The sequence below is a fragment of the Microtus ochrogaster genome, unplaced genomic scaffold (assembly GCF_000317375.1).
Source record: "Microtus ochrogaster isolate Prairie Vole_2 unplaced genomic scaffold, MicOch1.0 UNK1, whole genome shotgun sequence".
NCBI classification, from domain to species: Eukaryota; Metazoa; Chordata; class Mammalia; order Rodentia; family Cricetidae; genus Microtus; species Microtus ochrogaster.
The window spans coordinates 3,013,303-3,031,822 of record NW_004949099.1 but is presented as its reverse complement, the minus strand read 5'-3'; the positions used below and the strand labels follow the sequence as shown (position 1 = coordinate 3,031,822).

Sequence of the window (18,520 nt, the reverse complement as noted above, 5' to 3'; positions counted from 1 at the left end):
TATTACTACACAGGATATGTGTTGAGACATGGACTACACAGGATATGTGTTGAGATATGGACTACACAGGAAAGGAGCAACACACGCACACAGGGTAGCTTTTGAGTGGAGAGAGCTGTGTGAGGCAGGGCAAAAAGGAGAACTGGAGGCTCAATCACTTGGAGCACCCCAGCCTCTGCTTTGTCTAGTCCATGTGATGAACCATCACCACAGCAACACCGTCTCTCAGCCTCTAAGATGCCCACGGTCAGTTGTATTTTGGTGTGGCATTCCATGACACTGCAATACGGCAGAAGAATGCTGTTTATGGCCAGGCTCATCCAACGTCTAGGCTCTTAGTGAGAGGGGACGACGGCAGGTGCATGCCAGTGCGGTGTCTGCAGAGGACATGAGATCCTGAGATAACTTCAGAGTTACAGGTGGTTGTGCACTGCCCGGGGTGGGTGCTGGGAACCGAACCCTGGTCTTCAGCAATTGCTCCCACCACTAAGCCATCTCTCCGGCCCCATTATTTCCTTCAAAGACAGATTTAGAGTGGCGGTGGTGGGGGGTGGGAGAGACAGAGAATATAAAAAGCAAGCAAACATGAATAGCACTGACTCAAACCAGCGGCTGCAAAAGTCACAAACAGGCAGGTGAGTACTGAGGTCAGGGCAAAGTTCACAGGGAGCCTTGTGACAAAGTGACGGACCTAAAATGGCTGGATGTGAGTCCAGCCTACGAAGTGGCCTCAGTGACCTCAGGGGGATGAGGAGCCAGAACGCCTCATTGCCAATGAACTTCAAGGCCTGCAAAGTCTCAGGGCCTAGCTCAGCTCTGGCCAGCGGGTTTCTATCCAGAGGCAGCTCAAATGTCACTTCTGCCCAAAGCCGATCTGGCTACCACAGTTGTTGGCTGACCCTGTCTCCCTATGCTTGCTATTCCATTCTCACAGCTGTTCCCTCACTTGCCAGCTGCCACCTCCCTGGGGACAACTCCCTTCCCCTGCCACTGTCACCTGTATGTATACAGGAGCAAGTCAGGTTTACTCACTGCACCGCTCCCCCAACTAGGGATTGAACTGGCTCATTTTAGGAGAGTGTGGGACGTTAGCAACCATTACCCAAGCCAGTAAGTCTACCCATTTATCAAGGATTTGTAATGAAAATGTTCGTAAAATATGGAGGTGGTTTTACTGGCAGCAGCAGAGTAAAACCGGCCCAGAGAAGGTGGAGGAAGGGCGTCTGGAAGAGGAAGATATGACAGCAGTAGGGCCAAGCCATCCTCAGGAGGCCCTGGGAGGAGGTGGTTGGAATCTCTGGGTGTATGGGACCCTGGAGGCCATCCCCGCCCCCAGAGAGGACAAAACCTCCAACACAGAGCTCAGAGGAACACTGGTGAGGGTGGGTCTGTGCCACACAGATGCTCCCTGAAGGTTCTCCCGGGGAGATGGGCCCAGATTCAGAAGCAGTGCAACTCAGGAGCAGGATAACAGGAGAGCAGGTAGGGCTACTGTGCCTGATTGCATTGGCAGGAGGCTCCCTGTCATCCTATAAGAAGGTGCTGGGCTTCATCTTATGTAATTTTTTTTCCTGGAAGGAAAACAGCATGAACTCCCCAAGGCTGCAGATGGCTCCAAGTTCTGGGTGGTGAAATGCCAAGCGGATGGCAGCGAGCAATTAGGAATTTATGGAGCATGCAGGAGAGGTGGGGAAAATGTCCCCATCTAGACATGTGATGGGGCGTATGAGCTCAGCTGGGACCAAAGTGGGCAGCTGCATTAGGCTGGCCTCACAAGAGCAGCTGCTAGATTTGGACACTCATGCAGGGTGGACACAGTGTGGACCAACAGGTTGTCCAAACCTGCCATCCCTAAGTGTGGGACCTCAGTCACTAAGTCTTCTCAAGCCCCAGTATTTATAAAATGGGACCGGAGGACCACAACTGGAGAGGTGGCTTAGCAATTAAGAGCTGCTCTCCCAGAGGACCCAGGTTGATTCCCAGCACTCCCAAGGTGGCTCGCAAACATCTGTAACTCCAGTTCCAGGGGATCTGACACCCTCTCCTAGCCTCTGCAGGCCCTGCACACATGTGGTGCACATATATGCATGTGGGAAAACATTCATACACATAAAAATTTTAAGAAAAAGAACCTTAAATGAAACTGTAGTGCCCATTTCCCATCTAGGGAAGAATATGGCCCACAGTGGGTCACACATACAGTTCTGGGAATGTATTCATGTGGCAGAGCCTGGTGTTGGAGAGAGAACAGGGCTTTTAAAACTGGTAGCTATGGGCTTGGGTTGCATTGCTGCAACTTAGTAGCCTGTGTCTGAGACTTACTTCCTACAGCAATAAAATAGAAAGAGAATTACGTTAATCACCTAACAGGCACCATGTGAGCCAGAACCAAAATACCCAGCGGCACAGCATGCACTGGCCTGTGTAGCTTCTGTCACTTTGCCAAAACTAACACAGGTTTAACTAAACCTGATACAGAAAGAGTCTAAGAAAGACGTATTCAAGGAACATGTGCCTTCTGCACCTCTCTGAGGTGAACCGTGGAGGCTCTCTGAAGTTGTGATCTCAGCGGAGAGAGCTCGCCCATGCTCACTTTTCGTGTGCAGTGCACCAGACAGGCAGACAGGGTATGAGTGAGAGACTGCCGAGATCCCTCCTCTATGATGCTCTCCAGCCTCTCAGGACAGATAGCTGATCGTGACTCCAGATCCTGGCACAGGCACCAGTGGCTTCTCTACCTGCCTTTCTCCAGGCTGAGGGCTCTCAGCAGAAGGTAAGTCCTAAGTCCCAGCCCAAGGTTTGTCATACAGTGGATGACTGCAGAGGGCCATGGGGGTACACAGCTGGTTGACAGCTAGTGTTCCGTAGGTCGACCCACCAGACGCATGACTCTCTGTTGGGGAGACCTGCTGAACCCTAGTTGTCGCCTGCTGTATACCCCCTTGGCCGTCTGCATGCTCCTCCTCCTTTTTTTGCTTAATAAAAAAAGAATCTACTATTTTGGCAGTGGGATCTCTGCTTTTCTCTCTGGTTCACTCCTACTGGAAGTCTCCAAGGTCTTCCCAATAGAGGCACATGAGAGGCCATCTCCAGCCCATCACTGGCTCCAGCCTTTGCTTCTGCCCTCACCAGGCCTCTGCTGCTGTCCAGTCCCCAGGGGAGCACATATCCCCTCTCGCTCTGATCCCACAATCCTTCAGGCCTCGTTCTCCTATACGGCCCTTCAAAACCTTCCCCTACAGTGGTCCTTTGGCAAAAAGTTAGAAATACAGAAAAATCTAAAAATTAGAATGAAAATTACCCATTGAAATTCCACGCCCCAGAGCTGACCACCTCTGCCTGCCCATCCCTTTCCACCTGTATTTAAAGCACAGTTACTGTCTTAGACGCACAGCCAGGACAGCTGGTGGAGGAGCCACGGCCTAGAGGCAATGGGGTGAGAGGCAGCCATCTCTCCTCACGCCTCAGCTCAGGGGAAAGGTGTGGGAGGCCTGACATCAGTTGTGGGGTTCTGGTGCTGCCTGTTATCAGGTTGGGGCAGGTCTCTTCTTTCTAGGATGTTTGGTGTTTTAAATATTGAAAAGTTATCAGATCTTGTCAAATGCCTCTTCCATATCAAGATGATCATGAAGTTTCTGTTTCAGACTATTAATCTGTTTAGTTGTACTTTTTCAGATATTAAGCCATCTTTGCATTCCTGGGACACACATCACTTGAGATTTTTATCTTCTTATTGTTTTTTAATGTTGCTGAATTCAGTTTGCTGGTTTTTATTTATTTATTATAATTGTGTGTGCGTGCTATGGCACATATATGGAAGTCAAAAGACTAACTCTGCAGGGTTAGTTCTCTCCTTGCACTTTTACACAGGTTCTAGGGATCAAACTCAGGTCATCAAGCAGCATTCTGGATTTTATTTGTTTTTTTTTTCTTCTCTCTTCATAGGAAATGCTGGCCCAGTTTTCCAGGTAATGTCTTTAGCGGCAATGCCAGCTCCTAGGAATGAGTTAGGAGAGTTCCCTCTCCTGACTTGGTTGGTGTTGGCTTGATGTTGCTTTTTAGGAAGGTTTGTGAAGGGCAGATATCACTTCTTGTCTGCTGATTTCAACAGGGAAGCCATCTGGGCCTGGGTTTTCCTTTGGGGGTAAATACTTGTTACCTGTCATAAGTCTACTGAGATTTCCTATGTATTTTTGAGTCAGTTTTGGTAGTTTGCATCGTCCTATAAATTTCTTCATTTTTGCCTAAGTCATTTATTTCATTTTTTATCTATTCTTTTATAATTATCTTCATTTTAAAAAATTTGATAGTAGCCGGGTGGTGGTGGCGCACGCCTTTAATCCCAGCACTCGGGAGACAGAGGTAGGCAGATCTCTGTGAGTTTGAGCCCAGCCTGGTCTACAAGCACTAGTTCCAGGACAGGCTCCAAAGCTATAGAGAAACCCTTTCTCAAAAAACAAAACAAAACAAAAAGAAAAAATTAGCAGTAATGTCCTCTCTCTAATTTCCTGATTCCATTATTTAAGATTTAAGTCTTCTCTCTCTCGTCAATTTAGTTTAAATCTCGTCAATTTTGTTGAAGATTTCAAATAGCCAACTTCAGATTTATTTTCTATCTTTCTCTTTAGTCTAATCGCTTTCTGACTGAATCTTACTGTTTCACTCTCTTCTTGCTTTGGCTTGGTATGCTCTTTGCCCAGTGTCTTAAGACAGAATTTCGGTCCCATGAGTCTCTGGTTAGAGACTCTCTGAGTGACAAGGAGAGAAGGAAAACACAGGAACACAGAACTGTTGGGGTGGCTCTCAGCCCTGTGGCTGCCTCAGCACTGACCTCCCTATAGAAGCTGACAGCCTCATAACGATCCTCTCCACGCTTCTTGTCACGGGCGCAACATGACTCCGACCTGCTGCCCCTTTCCTAGGCCCAACAAGGCTTCCCAGAGCTCAGGCTGGCAGACTCTCCTCCCTAGAGAGCCATGGGGTTGTCTCACCAACGGCTGCCTCACACAGCAGACTTGCCCATCCCTGACCCAATCACCATGGCCAGGAAAATGAAAACCAGGAAGGGCTAATTTTGTTACACGATGATGCTCTGAGCAGGCTGGGTGAAGGCCCCAGAAACACACAGGCCACAAGTGGAGAAGAGATACCCTCTCAATGTCACACACTGTTGTGGGAGAAGGCTCAAGGGATAGCAGGGGCACGCATGACCTGCTGGAGTCTGTCCTCAGTGTCTGGCATCACCCTGGTTATCTGTGCTCAGCCTCCAACATGCCAGGTGTGCCCTTCCTCCTCCTGGCTCATGCTCCTGAGAGCATTAGGACCATGAAACATTTCAAACTCCAGCAGCCCCAACACTCCCGTGATGGAGGAAGATCATTGGTTAAAAAAATAAAGAAACTGCTTGGCTGGCCCTCATAGGTTAGAACATAGGTGGATGGAGTAAACAGAACAGAATGCTGGGAGGAAGAGGAAGTGAGCTCAGACTCGACAGCTCTGCACAGAGACGCCATGCTCCCCTCTCCCAGGCAGACGCGATAGCTCTGCTCTCTGAGGCACACGCGATGAAGCTCCAACCCAGGATGGACGTAGGCTAGAATCTTCCCGGTAAGACCAGTGCTACACAGTTTATTAGAGATGGGTTGATCGGGATATCAGAACTAGCCAGTAAGGGCTAGAGCTAATGGGCCAAGCAGTGTTTAAAAGAATACAGTGTCCGTGTAATTATTTCGAGGCATAAGCTAGCAGGCAGCCGGGGTGCTGGGGACGCAGCCCCGCCGCTCCTATTTACTACACTCCCGCTTACCTCCATCCCTGGCCCAAAGCATCAGAGCCCAGTGGTGGCTGAGATGCACAGCTAATTCCAATCTCTTCATGGGGACTGAGGATTCCCGGCCCTTTCCCACTCTGCACGGCACAGCAGTCTTGTGCTCATGTGACTGTCACGTGGGTGCTGCAGCCTTGAGTCATGGTGTGGCTGGACCCAGAGACGAAAAGGAAGGGAGCGTGTCTGGGAACCCTCCAGAAGGTTCTCCCACGTCTGGTCAGCTATCGCTGAAGCTGACAGCTAGCCTTGGCTGCAGATGACACTGGGAAAGAGAGGAGAGAACTATGTCTTATTAGGAGCAACCCTCTGTCCTGCTCACCCCTGGGGCTGAAATAAGTCAGAAGGCATGGGGGAAGAACCCCAGAAAAGGCCAAGTCAGGGCCCTCACTCTCTACAGACAGGGCTGACTTTTGGAATGTTTTCTCTTCTGTCAGCTGCTGCCCTTGGACTGAGACTGCACAAAGCAAGGGACAGCCCCACAGGCTGGGGTTTCCCCCAGGGTCCCCCTAAGAAGCACAGATGTGAAAAGGCAGGCTGCTCATCCAAGTCTAAAAACCCAGCCATATGGAGCTGGGAAGATCCAACCAGTTGGTTTGGCTATACAATGCCGTCCACAACATCCAACCTCAAGAGCCCTGAGACTCTGACAGCTTCCACTAAGGCCCACACACCAGGCCCAGGTCAGTGCACAAGTTAAACAGGCTGTTAAAATTAAGCAGAATTAACTAAATGTGCAGGCCAAGGACATAGCAAGAAGGCTGCCTTCTGTACACAGGGGCAGTGACCTCGGAGAAGCCAGCCCCACCCACAACTTGATTTTGGACTGCCAAGCTCCAAAACTGTCAAGAGATCAATTTCAACTTTTTTTTTAAGTCAACTGTGTGTGGCATGTCAATAGAAGGATCCAAGCACTCAAATGCATCACCCATTCCAATCTGGGCCCCCAAATAAGCCACTCCATGCTCACCTGCTGTGTAGTGGGACTCATTCCAAAACCCTTTACAGTTTCAGAGTCCAATATCTTTTCCCACGTCCAGGTCAGTACAAAAGTGGTTCCCTGTTGACTAGAATGATCCTTTATACCTCCAAGACCCAGCTGAAACCTGTCTGAATTCCTCCCTCAAGCCCCAACATAAAATTCCGCCTTTTCCAAGCAGACTCCCCAGGGGCCTGGCACTGCCTCCCTGATCAACATGCAGGGCATCTTCAAGGCAGAGATGGCATCTTTTGTCTCCACGGAGCAACCAAGACACAGGTGCAGTGCCCAGAGAAAGCTGTGCCATAGAGGATGGTCCAGGGTGTCTGTGGGCCCTCCTCTGCTGCCCTGGGAGTTACCTGTGCAGTCCACCCCCAGGTCTTGGCATCCATGTGGATCCCAGGCTGAAATGAAAACAGCCTTGATCTGTAGTTCCACAAACCCTGCATCTTCCCAGGCAGCCTCCCACGCATGTCATAGCGAGGTTGGTCAAAGTGCTGCTACCTGGTAAGGGGCTCTTGTGGATGTCCCCACTCCTGAAATGACAGCCATGGGCTAACCCTTCTGAGAAAAATGTCTCCTTTCCTAAAACTCCATTGGGGGCTCTGGGAATTGCCCGGGTCCCTAGTCACCCCACTGAGAACATTGGAAGGCAGATTCACGATTGCAACAAACATTTTGGTGTCATTTTGTTCCAGAAGTTGGGAGACACTGGAGACGATGGAACAGAACATGAACAATGACTCCTTCCCTGGAGAAGCTGACAGCGATGAGGTCTGTGCTCATCATGATACTCGTCCTGATGCGCTGGGCTCTCAATGGCCCGCAGCAGCTAGACCAAGAGACCCTATACCGAGACTTGGGTGAGCCAGAATAATTTTTTTCCTCTTTTAATTTTATTTGCCTCAGATATTTGACGCGGCAACAGGAAAATGGCTAACAGACCCTGAAACACTGCTACTCCAAGCACAAATCTGAGCTAGTCTGAAGGATGGGGCCAAGTGGAGCAGCACTGGGGTGATCCAACCACAGCCCCCACATTGCTGGGCATGTGAGTAAAGCCATCTTGACCAACAAGCACCCTCCCAGCCTGCCATGCTCACACTCATGCTGCCACCACAGAGACCTGCCAGGTGGTGCCCTCGCAGACCCACAACTTCCGAAACCATGCACTGAGCCACTGCAACAGAACATGAGCGAAGACACCCTGACCACTCGAGACCTGGTGAGTGCACTGTACTGACAGCCTCATCCCGTGCATCTCCCAATAACGAAGGAGAGAAACTCACATGAAGACCGAGAGTGCTTAACACTGGGACCACTGAAAATCAGTTTCTTTAGGCTAGACTTGACTGCTAGGTGTGCCTCTGGGAGCTGTCCTAGTCTTCTTCCAGGCCAGAAAGATCACACCAAACCCCACAGATGGGACAAATAATAACAACAGTGAAAATAAAAATTAACAAGATACAAATGCCAGCCACCTTCTCTTGGTAGGAATATAAATGAGTGTGGCCAATAGAAAATGACGTGGGCCTCCACTAGACACCAGCAACAGAACTGTGCCCCGTCTCCTCGAGGTACCCTGCAGAAGTCACTACAGCAAAGACAGACCCACAGCAAGCTCCCGTTTACTGAACAGAATGGACAGATAAAGAAAATAAGGAAGTGATTCGGCCACGGAAAGGAATAAAATTGTATCATTTGTGGCACTGTGTTAGATGAAATAAGCCAGGCACAGACAGACAAGTTCTAAATGTTCCCACTCCCATGTGGAAGCTAGTTAATTTATTTCATAAAATCACAGAATGGGCTCACTAGGAGCAAGGGGGGGGCAGAGTATGGGGAGAAGGCAGTAACCAGGGGCAGGAGTAAACACAACAGACTAGCCATTACTGTGGTCTCTTCAGGTCTGTGACCAGTGCCGTGAGGGAAGCAGAGGATGATGGGACAGCTGTCTCCAGGCAGCGATGTGTATGCACAACCTGGAAAACGGACCTGCTCTGACAGGGGGACTTCAGCCAGACACAGTTCCCTCACCTCCTCCACCTCCCTGTCCACTAACTCCACCCCTGTGTCCTGCTTCACTTTCTAACTCTGTGATAAACATCACAGCCAAATGCTTGGGGAGGAAAGGGCTTCTCTCATCTTACCATCACTGAGGGAAGTCCAGGCAGGAACCTGGAGGCAGGACCTGAGGCAGGGGTCATGGGGGAGAGCTGCTAACTGGCTTGCTCAGTTTGCCTTCTTTTGCCTCCCAGGACCACGGGCTCAGAGGGCAGCACTCCCCACAGTGGGCTGGGCCCTCATCAATCATTAATGGAGGAATGCCCCACACACTCGCTTATAGGTCAGTATGATGAGCCTCAGCCGAGGCTCCTCTTCCCAGATGACCCAGTGTGTGTTGACAATCAAGCAGCACACTCCGTGACTATCCACAAGCGTCTGGAAGTCCCCAAGCTAAGGGAACCTGTGGTTACAGGGACATTCCGTGCTCGAATCTGTTCTTCTCCCAGCTCTTATGTCCCGTTTTCCTTTCTTCCTTTCCCTTTCCTCCCTCTGTATTTCCTCCCTCTCTCCCCCTTTCCTTCCTTTCTCCTTTCCTCCTTCCCTCCCTCTTTCTTCCCCTTCCTTACTTCCGGTGGGCTGATAAGGCTAAGATCAAATGTGAAGAAGCTAGTGTGGCTCTCACTGGGGACCGCGACAGGGACCATGAGGCATGAGTTCTCACCACTGCACCCGCAAGCATCTGTGGAATGAGAGCAAAGCCGGGTGGCCAGTAGCACCAAGCCATTGGGAGGCATGGCAGGGATGCCAGTCTTGGACAGCTGCAGGTGGAGCTATGTGTGTCTATGGCACACGGCTCTTTATGAAGCCCTCAAATACACAGAGCAAGTGTTACCCCAGTTTCGCACATGATCACCATGTAGTACCATCCGACCCCCACAGCACCAGGGCTCTGAGAAACGAAAGGAGCCACCTCCCAACAGGAACCTTGGATGACTCTAAAATATGGAACAAGGGTCATCTTGTGACCTCAGCTGTGAAAACTTACACCACGAAAGACCACCCCCCCCAACTGCACAAAGACATCAAGAGCCTGGCTTGCAGGCACAGACAGAGTGCTCCTGGGATTGCAGTCTGAACCCAAAGGTGCCGACAGACCATGGAGGACAAGGCGTCCATTAACAAAGGGGCTCATTTTGCTATCTGCCCTCTCAGACTCCGTCACCAAACAAAGCCAGATTTGTATCTGCAGAACATTCTTACAGCAACTGGGAGAATTTATCCCTTAACGAAGCCGTTGGGAAAACCAACCCCAGAACGGCAGCAGCCTCTACTCTTCTCACCAGAAAAATCTCTGCCATTCGAAGAGTCTTTAAAAAACAGCCCAGAAGGGACGGCCTACTTAACAGCAAGATGGTTTGCTAATGCACAGGCAAACACACCAGCAGGAAAATAACAGCTTCCTGCAAGGGAAAGAGACTTGTGGAAATTCTTAAAATAGGCCAAAGAATAGAGAGGTGCTTCTAAACGGAGGTAGGGGATTAAAAATAGCTGTGCCGCCGGAATGTGCACAGTAGGGCCCACGTTCGCCTGGTTGTGGGGTAACAACAGGTGCTAAATCCTGTGGTGATGAGCTATGAGGGCCCACACTGCTCTCCTCCACTTCTCCCACAGGCTCATCCGGATCTGCTCCAGCAAGTGTCCCAGCCTTCCTGAACAGGGACACTGTCTGGGCTCCCTGGGCCCTTGGGTGGTGAGACTCTGTGGATGACCTTCCCTCCCTGCACACGCTTGGTCTTCATCTCCATCCTCTGGGACAGCCCTTCTTCTTCTCACTCACATCTCAGCCAACACAAGCAGCCGGCCAGCACTGAGGGCTGCTGTTCTGCCTTTCTGCTTGGCACCTCTGCCCTGTCTGTCCTTCTGGAGGATGGACACTGCAGAGGACAGTGGGTAAAAGAAAAATAGCTGAAATCCAGCCCACACTCTGCTTACCAGCCTTTGATGTGAAGGCTGTCCATGGCATGTAGTTTCACAGGCTCCCTCTGTCTAGCCTTTGCCACACGGTATCTTCACACACACACACACACACACACACACACACACACACACACACACACACACACAGACTCTCCTCTCTGTTTGGCAGAGTGCCATGGCCCGCCCTCTCCCCACCTGCTCATATGTCTGGTGAGTGGGAATGGCCATGCTAAGTGACCTGGGAGTGAGAGCCTGGGGGTAGAGAAGAAAAGCAGAGGAGACCCAGCGCAAGCCTGAGTTGCTGGAGTTCATCATAGAACTAATTGCTAGAGCTGAGCTATGGAAACCTGGCCATCTTGATTCTCATGCAAGTCACCAGAAAGCAGCACAGAATAGCCATGGGAAGGCACCCCAGGTAGGTGTCAACTAAGATGCCTAGCCCCAGGTGATGTAAGTTCAGAAGGGGTACAGGGAGATGGAGACATTAAGACACAACCTGTAAGCAGATGCCCTAAACACAGAACAAGCAAACAGGGAGGCAAGAAAGGGGTAACGACCTGGCCCACATCTTGTTTGGAGACCCCAACAGGAGAGAAGGCTGACCTCTAAGAACAAAATTTCTGCTGGGCGATTCCAATTCTTCACCTCCCTACCTGCCTCCAGATGGCTGGAAGGGACCCATATCCTTGACAGATGCATACCCAGGGTGAGGAGGGTGTTATGGGGCGGGCCAGAGGAAGTGACATCTGAATAAGCTTCTAGCAAGTGGCTTCTTCCAGATAAATTTGCATAGGTGGGAGGAAGTGTTTCAGGTTGGCACTGGCAACATTCCAGATGGAGAGAGACCACAAAGAAAGGAGGACTCAAGCTGTCTAGGTCAGGAGGCACAGAGGTCCCTCAGTAGAGCCCCACTGAGGAGCTGGAGAAGACAGAGCACCAAAGAGCATGGCATGCACACACAGGCGTGAGCAAACATCACCCTTGGCATCCATCACCCGTGTATGCCCCTCATAGCCCCAGCCTACACTCCACATCAACAGAAAATCTTGGGGATGGTGCAGGTGGCACATGGTCTGAGCCTGGCCTCGCTGGGAAGTACCAGTGGGGGGGGGGTCATCTCTAGCAAGGACACGAGAAGGCTTGAGTTCTGGAGTCCGAGTGGTGTGGACATCTAGAAATACTGATAACAATGGAAAGATTCAGCACTTGCCAAAACCCAAGACTGCGCCTTACAGACAGATGTAGACCAGCCCACTGGTCCATGTGCCTCAGAAAACATCTGAGACTGGAGTGGTCACGTGTGAAGGCTTCCTCAATTAGGGTCACAGTGGCCACAGAAAACAAAGCATGAAGGACCAAGGGCATGGATGGCCAGCAGACCATCAGGCTGGAGAAGAGAGTGCTGAGGTCTGGCTCAACTTGTCCACTCAGCTTCTCCTCCAGCACATGAAGAGAGGCACTCCTGCCTGGAGCCAGCAGGTGGGGCAGAGCTGGGTAATCCTGTAATTACAGAGTAGACTCTAGCCTCAGTCACAAGAAGCAGATGAGCACTTTAGGGCCCCATCACCAAGTCAGCACTGTTCTCAGAACAACAGAATCCCCACCCAGAGCGCTCACTCTTCTTGAGAACAGCTATGTGACTCTCACTCCTGATTCAACTTTGTAGGACTAATGGCCATTTGGTGAAAGGAGCAAAAAGGTAATCCCAGGGCATGGCACAACCATAGATGTCAGTTCAGGAGAACGTATAGCCAGAGGGAGCTTGCCAAAGAGCAGGCAGTTGACCTTGCCAGCGTATGGAGTCTAAGTAAGGCAACTTGTCACCTGGGGCGGTATGAGTGCTTCTCTCCTAGTCTTTCCCCAGGACAGACTTATCTTTAATCAACACGCCACTTATGATGTGTAAATAATTGTGAATTACTTTCCCTTTTCTTTTCGCCCTATGAAGTGATCTTTATCTTAACCCCAAAAATGTAAGACTTAATTTAGAGAACACCTACCAGGAAGGTCAACGTTGGCCATGACTGGTGATGTGTCTAGAAGAGTAACTGACAGAGGATCTGAAGAGTCTAGAGCAACCCAGCAGGGGCAGTCACAACGCCGTGTGTGTTTGTGTTGGGTTGGGGGTGAATGTGGGTCTATATGCACTTGTGCACCTATGTGTAGAGAGCAGAGGCCAACCTTGGAAGCTGCCCATCTTGGTTTTTGAGACACATTCTCTCACTGGGACCTGATGCTCAGTGCACAGAGCAAGGCTGATTGCCTGTCTCGGTCTCCCGGGCTCTAGAAATACACATGCCTGGCCACTACACTCCTCCCAGTTTTTTACAGGGGTTCTGGAATGGAACCCAGATCTTCACTCACGCTTCCACAGCGTCACTGCATCGTCTCCACAGTCTGCTAGAGGCTTTATAACCCCGGATCTCTACTCCTTCCTGGGAAAGCAGCCACAGTAGCAACTACGCTGCTTCCCTGTGGACTGGTGTGGGCATTAAAGAGATCAGGAATGGACAGGGCCTTGCCCCAACTCTGACCCTTTCTAGGTCCTCCACAAAATGAGAGCCACAGTAACACTACGGCTATAGTAGTTATTTTCATGACTGTAAATACATCTGGATGCGTAAGGCCTGCCTTGACGTGGGAGTAATGATTAATGGAACCCAAGATTCCAGACTACCGTATTAAAATCAGCATGTTTGCACATTCGCAGTGTCACAACTATCCCAAGAATGTGCTCTTCTTCCTTAGGGTCTGGGGAGTTTACCACACGTAAAGACATAATCAGCTTCCCCTGTAACAAGTCTGTCAAGAGCAGCTCGCTCTCCTCTTCCTCCCATGGGAGTTTTAACCAACTTCCAAGAAGTAGGTTGGGCTGGTTTGCCAGCTTGTGGCCAGCAGACTCCTGTAACTTTGTTGCCTGGGAACCTGCAGAGCCAGTCCTCCAGGTAGTGAGGCCACTCAGGTAAAATATCCCAGCAAGTGCTCTGGGAAGGCCCAGGGGATAGGAGGTCAACTGACCAGAAAAGCAGCTTAACAAATGCCAAATCTCAAAGGCAGACACGGGGCCCTGTGGGAGACAGGCCCCTGGGCTCCACGGGCAGGGCAGTCTTCTGAGGTTCCAGGTCACAAAGAAGCAGGTGCACATCACGTGGCCCGTGAGACAGGGGTGGAGGGAGGTTCAGTCTCTTTGTTCTTTTCTCATCATTTCTTCCCCTCTCTCCTCCGGACTGGGAGGAGGCCTGTTAAGCAAGAGGAGGCCCAGATTGCACTGAGGGAGGGGAAAGGGCCTGGGGTAAGAGTGGGCTGAGGTACCCTCTCTTCCTGCCAGCAAGCGGGAAGAGCTATGTGTGCAATGGTATTCTGGGGTCTCTCAGACCATGAGAGACCAAAGCTTGCCAAGTGGCCGCTCCTGTGGCTGAGACCTGGAGACTCCTGGTAGCCCCCTGCCCTAAGCCCCACTTCTCTGTTCCACCATGAAGACACTTTCTCCTGGACCACTAAGACCTCTCCAAGGTCCATTACTATAAGGAGCCTTCCAGGACAGTGTTGTCCCAACTGGTCTCAGCTGGTTGTGAAATGTTTCCAAGACTGGCTCAATCAGAGGCAGTTTCCCAACCCCAAAGGTAGTTCAACAACTGAATTCTCTCCAGGAGGTGGTGACAAGCCACGTGGACATTGGGATCCAGAGAAAACTAGCTGCGTTACTTGTGAAACCATGGTGGGACCCCGGGGACCTGCCTATCCTCCCTGACAACACAGAGCTAACAGCATGGGAAATAGCCAAGCCACAAACGGTAATGGCTCTGTGGCTCTGTGGCTCTCCTGCCCTTTAACTTGGTTTTTTCTGGACGCATGTTTCTTCCACATCTTTGAGCCCAGTAGCTGCCAATGTCCAGGCCTGTTTCTGTGCCCATTGCTTCCATCACAAGACAGATGCTGACTTCCCAGAGCCAGCTCAGTGGAAGCCAAGATGTTGGGTTGCTGTCTCTAACTGGAGCAAAAGCAAGTGAGCCGGGAGCTGCCTGCATCGCAACTTCAGTGGGGAGATTGTGAAAACCACCCACAGCTAAGGCGAGGGCAGCCAACTTGGCCATTCCTGGCCAAGTCCATCTCCCTTCCCCCCGCTGAAGACTGCAGGCTCTGTGTTTCACTGTGAACTGGGGCACTGTCACTACACCACCAACAAAGCCTCCAAAGGTTGAGGGTGGACATTAACGACGGACTTTCATTCCCGGCTTCCCCTCCTGAAGTGATTAAACTGCTCGCTGTAGAAGCACTTGTTAGAAAGTAAAAAGAACGGAAGGTGCTGGCGCTGGTTAAGTCAGAGTGAGAATTAATGATTAATGGGGGTAGCAACACTCCACACACCACACACCTGCACACTCTCCTCTACCACACAGAACCCCTACCAGCCTGTGCACCGCTGCCCACTGTGGGACACACAAGGCGGCAGCACAACTGGTGTGGCTGCCCTGAAGCTATGACATGAAAAGTCACTGTCATTGTGCTGTTAACAGGAAGCCAGCTGGGCCGCACGCACCTGGTTGAGAAAGACACCCAGAGCCCCAGTGGGAGACACACACATACCCCCCAGGGTCCCACGGAACAAGTAAGCCTCCTCTGACACTGGGAACAGGAAACAGGAACAGTCACCAGGCCAAGGCGGCCACAGATACTCTCCTCCCTGAATAACACGAATGAGCAGGGCTTTTCCTGCTTCGCCCAGAAGGAACGGGGTGGCCAGAGAGCACTGTCTGGCTGTGTTCAGCCCCAGCCTGTTTCTAACAGTGGGACAAACCCTGGATGGAAAAGCAGGGAAGGGACAGAGTGAACTGTTTGGGAAGGAGCCAGGAGACACCAGACCCGTCTCACCCCAACTAGCTGGGTATCATCTCTGAAACCCAGAATTAAGCAGGAATAGACAGCAAAGGGTAAAATGTACATACACACATATAATTTTAGTTTTCTTATGAATTCAGTGGACTTTTTTTAAAATTTGGGTTTGCTTGTAAATGAATGCTTCCAATAAGAAATTTTAAAAGTCATGTGAATCTCTGAAGAGACAGCAGAATCCTATTGTAGCTATAGTGAAAAGGAGAACTCTTGACCCCTCATCTTTAAGAAAATCATCTGTTAAGTACAGCTCTCAACTTCGCTAACACTGCTGTGCCCAGGTGTTAACAGCACAGGAGACAAGTCACAGAAAGGATGGACCCCACGATGACCAGGGAAGATAGCAGGTGCCACGAAGGAGGAGCCATTGGGAGAGGACTTACTTGGGTGTGCCACTGGGCTTCCAGTACCTGCAAAAAAGGTACTGTCCGTCTGCGTTGACCAGGTGAGGCAAGTCCTGGTAGGGAACATTCTGTGGAGTTCGCCTGGGAGAATTTGCCTCAGGCATCCTGCTGAGGTCTCCTGGCCCTTGGAAGAAAGGTGGACATATTCTAAAGTCAGAAACACACTCATGCCCATTTGGGAGGAAAGGAAGCAGTGTTCAGAGTCAGGACTGTGGCTTTTTTTTCTAAGCACCTCAATTTGATATATATTTTTAAAATTACATACATTTCTTGCAAACCTCTCCAAGACTGAAAATCCCATTTGTCCTTAAGAAAATGCTCACTTTATTTTTTTAAAGTGCCTCATTACAGCCCCTCCCATATGTGTTTATTTTAAATCATCTCAGGAAACTTCATCTTAAAGACTGTTTTAGCTGTAATCAAGCGGAAATTATAGTCAGTTCCATGGGTACAAAGCCCCAGCTGCAAGGACCCATCTCTCCTAAAATCTCCACTGAGTGGATTCTAGGGGGGCATAATAAGTAGGTGACGCGCCCCCGAATGATTTTTCCCTTCTGAATGCCAAAGATGCCATGACAAACCTGTTTCCATTCCGTCCTGGCTTTCGCATTCCACTACCGCCACAGCCTCGAGTATCAGCGCCAGGCGAAAGAGGGCTGTTCCCTCATCGCGGCCGCAGGGCAGCACCGCGGGGTCTGCGCCCTCCCCGCCTGGGCTGCAGGGGTGCGAGCAGCTCCCTCCTGCCTCTCCAGCGCTAGCTCATGTCACCACTTTTCCAGAACACACCCCTGAAGGGGTTCCGGGAGCGAGGAACAGCCGGTCCCCAGCTCGGAGCTGCAGCGAGACGCGCTCCGCGGCACCGCGCATTCGCGCAGATGCGGGTCCCCGAGCAAAGTCACCCCGATTCTCCGACAAACTTTGCCTCCTGCCCGCCCGCGACCGCTTGGGGAAGCAAGCCCCGCGGCTGTCATCGGCACGCCACACGCGGCGGGGACTTGGCCAGTGTTCCCACACCGAGCTGAGAAGATGTAGTTGACTGGCACAAGTCGGTTTGGGGGTTGGTGCGAGGGCGCGAGGGGCGCGCTCACGCGCACGAGCTGACACGCGCGCACACTCGTGCGCAAGCACACGCGCGCAGGGGACCCCTGGCGGCGACTCTTATCCTGAGGCAGGGGCGGGAGGCAGTTACCCGGGCCACGAGCGCCGCTGTCACGTCCCCCGAGCACCACGCGGGTCCGGGTCTGCGGCGGGCTAGAGCCAGACTACTGCGCGCGGCCGGCTGCGCGGCGATAGGGCGCGGCGTCTGCGCCGCCACTTTATCCCCAGCCGCTCGGCGGCGGGGGCGGCCCGCTGGGTGGGGACGCGCGGGGAGGCGGCGCCGGGGGCCCACGTGTGCCTGGCCCCCGGGGAGGAGCGGGGCACCGCCCGCCGACCTGCCACGCGCTCTTCCAGGCCCTAAGCGGCAGCCGCAAGGGGAGTGTCACGGGTCCTGAACCGAACTAAGGGATTCTTCTAGCCCAGGCGCGCAGGCAAGAGCACTGACCCCCACACAGGTACCCCGAAGCAGAAACATGCTCCCAAGTACTGAATGCACTTGTTTACAGATGCACACGTGCGAGACTCACATTCAGATAGCACAGGTGCGGGCACACCCAAACGGACATAAGGACACATCCTGAGGATTCTTCCCCCAGATGCTAGCTGTAAGCTGCTATGCTTACTGTGCTGCACACAGGGGCACGCATGAATGCCACGGTTACATGAATACAGGCACACTCCCTAGACATTATACACACAGATAAAAACAATACACCACGTGCACAGAGTAGACTCGAAAACTACAGCTCTTATCTTAAAGAGAATAAGAGGTTATTCTGGAGCCATTTTGCGTGACGATGGCCTGGGAACACAGACTTAGGTTACCTCAAATTTCATGTTCCAAAATGGATGCAGTTTTGAGAAGTTTTTATTGTTTTACAGAACAGAAGAAGTCACAAATCAAGGCAAGTTTAAAATACATTTGAGGGGTACACCAGAGAGACAGGCACCAGAGATGGGGAAGTTTCCTACAGGTTCAAGATGCTCTCCCAAGGCATTCTTGGCTTTTGGATTGGCAGAAGCTAGCTGTCCTGTTAAGTCTGTAGAGTCTAAAAGGGTTTTATCTATTGTCACAGATGTTAGTTCCGACAAGAAAGGGCAAGGAAGGAAGAAATGGCTGTTCCAGAGGACCAGAATTTCCCCTAAGAAAGGGTAATACCTCTTTGAACCTGCAACATTTCAACCTCTCCCACAGTCCTGAAAGGCTAATCAGTCAGTCTTTGCAGACAGTTTCCTTTTAGGTCTCCTTCACAGCCAGACACCGCGGCTTCTGTCCGGAACAGAGATGAACAGCACACCACACACACCAAGACAGCCATTCACACACAAGTTCTTAGA

General features: G+C 51.3%; 1 protein-coding gene across 2 annotated transcripts in view; it reads right to left on the bottom strand.

The window, feature by feature from the left end:
• The window catches only part of Mgll (monoglyceride lipase), a 106,914-nt gene extending 89,518 nt beyond the window's left edge, over positions 1–17,396 (bottom strand). The window contains exons 1-2 of one of the 2 annotated variants that reach the window (XM_005364850.2): positions 17,274–17,396; positions 16,064–16,208 (exon numbers count right to left, since the gene is read on the bottom strand). In XM_005364850.2, coding sequence (XP_005364907.1) covers positions 16,064–16,188 — 125 coding nt within the window. In that variant the 5' untranslated portion in view covers positions 16,189–16,208; positions 17,274–17,396. Of the gene's footprint in view, positions 1–16,063; positions 16,209–16,665; positions 17,078–17,273 lie in introns of those variants that run through there. The other variant, XM_005364849.2, reaches the window with a different exon arrangement.
• Positions 17,397–18,520: the final 1,124 nt, after the last annotated feature.